We start from the raw sequence: 5586 nt of genomic DNA on the forward strand, positions 1-5586 counted from the left end.
ATGGGAGTTTAGCGTTGTAAAATTTATCTTGTTTCCAAAGGTTTTACACAAAAAAATCATGGACAGGATCACAAAAAGAACACAACTAACAAAAGAACTTGACAAAACAAAACAGCAAAGGACAGGATCACAAAAAGAACACAACTAAACAAAAGAATTTGGCAAAAGAAAACAGTAAACAGTAAGTAAAGACTCGACAATACAAATGTAATTCCAAGGAAACAGATTCAGCAACCTTCAAGTTTGTGTGCGATGACCCATGGTCTATCATATAACACATGGATATATATATAATATACATATGATACGAGTTCAATATGTCTCAGAATCATAACTTATCATACAAGGTGACATAATACCTATGACATTAATCTTAAGGCTTGAAGTCATCTAGAAACATGCAAGCATGAAGGTCAGTATTAGCACGGATTTTAACTATATTCAGAAAATGTAAGAGTAACCTAGTACCTTATCATATAATCACAAAATACTTTGTTTACAGAAACCTGACCAACACAGAAGCTACACAGAGTTTGGTTAGCAACTAGTCAAACAAGTTCATAGCCTGACATTGATGCTTCAAAATTAGAGCAAGTACGGGTCATCATGGAGTCAATAAAATAGGTATTCAGATGCACAGGTTAAAGTCCAATTCACAACTTTAATTAAAGGATTCGTAGCTGAAGGGACAGTAACTATCATCTAAAGCAATGACTTAATTCTCTTTGGAGTGCCAAGGCAGCACATAAAATAAGTTATGTAAAATTCAGAGCAGGAGAATGAAAAGTTCAAATGAGAACTAAATAGGGAACAAGGAAATACCAATCTACTCACCTTGAACACCTTTTGCCATATACTCTCTTGTCCTGTAAAAGCAAGCGGTAGATTAATACCATTGAGGACCATCCAGTCTATTTCCTTCACCCATCGGTCCCAATCCCACCAAGCAAAAGAATCTGTCAAAAGCCAGCAATTAGAATTTTAGTTCTTTTCTTTTTCATTTCTTGAGTACATTGACATTCTTACGCATTAGGCTGCTAAGAACCATACTTGATTCACTGTGTCAATATAATAGGTAAAAAAAAAATAGATGTTAAACTGGTAGACCTCATTGTCAATAGAAAGTGACCTGTCCATCAGAACCTGCTGGTATGCCAAATCAAGTGATCAAAGACTGGTTACTGAGCAAACATGGTGTGTGCGTATATCTGCATATGTATGTGTGTGTGCATGTGTGCATGTATGTGAGAGAGAGCGAGACAGAGAGAGAGAAAAAGAAAGACAGAGAGACAGTATGTGAGAGAAAGACAGAGAGAGAGAGAGAGAGGGGCAGAGTTTGCAAAAAGCACAGGTCACAGCATTACCTTTTGCAATATAATATCAAAAATAAAAAATTATATCAGAATATGATGCAACTTAGAATTAGACTTTTGTTTTTGAATGCCCTATTTGAGTAGTTGTGACTTCCATCTAGTTCTTCTGTTCATTATTATTGTTGCTTCCTTCTAGTTTAAGTAAGAAAAAGTGGGAAATAAGAACCTACAGCTGGAAGTGACAACATTTTGATAGTAACTCCAAGGAACTGGGCGTTGAATTTTCACTCCTTTGCGTCCAACATGAGGCAGTGATCCTTGCCGAGGAACTGAAGCAAGTTGAGGGCCACCTGTCTTGTCCCAGGAAATGTGAGCACCACACCAGTACTTTAAGTACCAATGCAGGCCGAATGCCATCTCAACAGCTGTGGTGCCCTTAATCCTAAAAGGAAGACAAATGAAATAAGAAAAAATTTTACCCCAAAAAACAGGCATGAAATAGGTGAGCCTGGTGTCTGAGAGGAGCCTACTTTCCATATCAATGTGGCAGTTCTCATGTGTAAGGAGACAGAAAAACAGGATGAATTCTAAGGATGAAGTGCAAAAGTATTTGGCCCTCATCATTCTTCACTAATTTATATGCCTTTCAGATTCAGACACAGAATATAACTAAAAGTAATTACTCAGTTATAGAACTAGCGATTCAATTCAAACTGTTAAGTTTACAAGCCATCATGCTTATATGATCATATCTGTGTGTCCAAAGTGCTAAGGCATATTGCTATTCGTCTGTATGTATGAAGTAAATAATACCACACCTTCTTAGTTACGATCATGTACCAGAACTGACAGATCATGCATCTGATATGTAATTATTCCCTTATTAGTTAGCCTGTTATGAATCCACGTTCATCATTCTTGCAATCGCTTATATCCTTAGCAGTTAGCACTGTCATACATTTCCCATCTCCCTACCTCATTCCCTCACTCCCATGCAGCTCCCTGAGGCATCCATCGTAAGGGACTTGGGTTTAGGATGTTTAGCCTCTACATCTTGAGGATTACATTATATGATGGAAAGATTTAACCAGCCCTAGCTCCCTACTGTGATGTCCAAAATGTAAGAGTTTTGCCTGGAGAACAAGAGAAAAATATGTTTCTATGAGAATGTCAGACAATTTCAAGGGCGATGGCAGCCACAGAACAAGTGAAAGTAGCATATCAGCAACTCTATCAGTCTATGGATATTACTCGAACAACATCAAGCGCAAAAGAAAGTTTAATTGCCCGGAAGTGCAAAAACCTAAAGTATACAGGTTTCTGCTATCACCGAACAGCTGAAGACAACATGCCATGTCACAAATAAAAGTTTAGACGGTGATAGCATAAGATTCTTTAGAAATAAGCAGGTGCTACTGATTGATAATCTTATTGATAAGATAAAAGGTAGTTGGGCGCTCCATGAAAGGAGGCAGACTTGAATTTTTACATTGTCTACTGAACTAGTGATAGATCTCCAACTCTTTAAAAAATCACACGTACAGAATTTCCGGCTCTTTCTCGCTGGAAGAATTGTAATCATCGATCGAAAAGCAACTATATCCACCACAGCTACCCTGGCACATTAAATTAAAAAACAGTTAGTTCAAGAAATTTATAAATAACGCGCACAACGAACAAAAAGATAATAAAATATCATGTGCCAGACGGGTCCATTGGACAACATCTGAAGGTTCACTGTGCTAATTGCTCATGTTGTTTGTACGTGCGTAAGGATGCCCGTATTGAGAGAGAGTGAGAATGAGAGAGACCCTGGGAACGATCTGAAAGGTGAAGGAGGAGACATGGGAAGGAAGGAGGCGCCGGAGCACGCCCATGGCAGCCTCCTCCTGCACGGCACTAGGCGCACGCTCGTCATCGAGCTTTCGCAGAAGTCCTTGGATCAAATTAAACCCCCCGTTTGCTCGATCGCCCGAAAGAAGGAGAACGATGACAATGATGAAAAGGCGAAGGCGAAGAAGAAGACGATGGTAGGGGAGTAAAGATTGCATGTTCGCTCGAGAATCAATTAGCGGAAGAAAGAAGAGAGAAGAGGGAGAGGGAGAAGCAACGGCAAAGAAAAGGGGGAAACAACTCGGCCGGGTCACTGCGATCGCTCCCCACCAGTTTAGCCATCGCTCCCTACCACTGTCGAGTGTCGATGAAAAAGGACATGAAGCGGCGAGCGACACGTCTCGCATTTATTTATATCCGTTACAGTTGGTGGGCCCCACGTGGCGTGGAGGATTATCTATTGGAATCGGCGATCAATCGGCCGAATAGCCGATCGGTCACGACCCAGCCTCCAAACGAGTTGGAGGGACCGTTATTTCTGGTGAAATCGGTGGGTCGTACGTATGATCATTCTTTGGTCAGGAACACCGTGGCAGATTTAATGCTCGTTGGCGCCAAGAACCTATAGTTATGGCTGCACAACAAACTTAGCCAATTGGTGCTTCGCTCGAACTCGCTTGATCTCAATTTGTTTATAAAAGAGTCAAATTTGAGCTTACATTGATACTTGAAACAGTAAAAGAGCCGAGTTCGAGTTTCAAGAACTCGATTTATTTATACTTGACCCGACTCGCAAACCAGTATTCTATATAATATTGCCAAAACAAGTTTCATAAGTTATACGAGTTAACAGAGTTACACCAGTTAGCGCTTACACGAGTTGAACAAGTTAATGCTTATACAAACTAATGCTAAACGAGTTAAATGGTTTAAACGAGTCGAGTTTGTGCTCTATTTTGTGTAATATAGTCGAGCTCGAGCTTACTATAAGGAACTCAAGTTCGAGTTCGAGTTCGAGCGGAGCTCTAGCTTAGTTTCTTTAGTCGAATCGAGTTGCAGCTGGCCAAGCTCAGGCTCGACTCGGCTGGTGTGCAGCCCTGTCCATAGCAGCCTTTTATTCAAGGGGTGAATGACATAAATTTTTGTTTATGAAACACTACATATATAAATAACAAATTTTTATTATCTTTGGTGCATGGTGCAGCCTCGTGGACTGATTCATATAATTGTGCGTCAGAATATTGTACGTCTTTAGTCTGCACAAAACTGATATCGTCATTAGAAACCAACCAGTGGCAACCTCTGGAAGAATGTTGCATGGGGTGGCGATGCCTCCTAATTTTCAGCCGCAGCAAATTATGTTTGATTTCGGAAGAACAAGCTTGCTTCTGGATATTATTTGTCAAATAAACGATGCACGTCTCGTTCATAAATTATTTTGGATTCTTTAATGACTTGGTTGAATGGTTTAAAGGTAGAGAGGCAACTCGGGCAGCATTAACAAACATGATCTGTTTAACAAAGAAAAAATCTCGAATCACGTCATTTGGACGGAGGAAAATCAAGGACATAAAAGGTAACAGCTAATAATGGATCAAAATTTGGTCATTAAAAAACCAAGATTTTATTTTCTGAAAACAAGATTAGAGTAGTTATTTTTAATAAAGTTTGACCAACCTACTTGTGCCCTCAGATTTAGTGAGACCATTTTTCTCAATCAGCACAAGGGTACACGGGAGCTAAGTGCACACCATTCAGTTTTTCATATGTTCGCACGCACATATATACACGCACACACTGGGACGCAATTTTGATTTCCCTGGAGACATGAATATATCCACAATGCCAGCCATATATCTACTTTATTTTTACAACAAAATGCTTACATATAAGCATATCCAACATGCGATCCGGAGGCATCTACTCCACTTCCAGTAGTGAACAACCAAAAATAGCAAGCTAAAGAAAATTTATGCACTCTCCCAACATCAGAGCCAAGCATTCTATGGATTTTTGGGGAGAAAATAAGTATCATATTTTATTACATATGATGGAGACCGATGTAACTGTAATTCGAATTTACTAATACATTATAAACCCAAATATAATAAGGAATAGGATGGGTAGGAAGACCTTCATTTATAGGCAACGTAAGTGGAAGTATAAGGAGTAAGGGAGGACAAAGATATTGTTGAGTCTCATAGAGTGGTCTCAATTAGAGTCAGTTGCCCATCTTGCTAAAATGGCAAGAACTTCAACTACAAAAATTGATTTACAATTCTTAATTGAAATGTAAGGTTCCATTTTTTTTTGGTTTGGTAAGGGTTCCAACAATTAAAAGGCTTCAAGAAAATATAGTATACAAGAATAAAAAGAGGATAGAGCTTTGCTTTAGCATACAGAACGAAGCTCCCTTTGGCGAAAGTCGGGGAAACATCCA

The 5586-nt window shown here is 39.3% G+C and overlaps 1 protein-coding gene across 2 annotated transcripts in view; it reads right to left on the reverse strand.

Moving 5' to 3' along the window:
- LOC116266793 (alpha-N-acetylglucosaminidase) overlaps positions 1-3516 on the reverse strand; it is a 53821-nt gene extending 50305 nt beyond the window's left edge. For both annotated transcript variants that reach the window (XM_031648155.2, XM_031648154.2), the window contains exons 1-4: positions 3125-3516; positions 2856-2929; positions 1544-1755; positions 835-956 (exon numbers count right to left, since the gene is read on the reverse strand). In XM_031648155.2, the coding sequence (XP_031504015.1) occupies positions 835-956; positions 1544-1755; positions 2856-2929; positions 3125-3364 (648 nt within the window). In that variant the 5' untranslated portion in view covers positions 3365-3516. The remainder of the gene's footprint in view (positions 1-834; positions 957-1543; positions 1756-2855; positions 2930-3124) is intronic.
- Positions 3517-5586: the final 2070 nt, after the last annotated feature.

Source organism: Nymphaea colorata, chromosome 13 (assembly GCF_008831285.2).
Source record: "Nymphaea colorata isolate Beijing-Zhang1983 chromosome 13, ASM883128v2, whole genome shotgun sequence".
Classification (NCBI taxonomy): domain Eukaryota; kingdom Viridiplantae; phylum Streptophyta; class Magnoliopsida; order Nymphaeales; family Nymphaeaceae; genus Nymphaea; species Nymphaea colorata.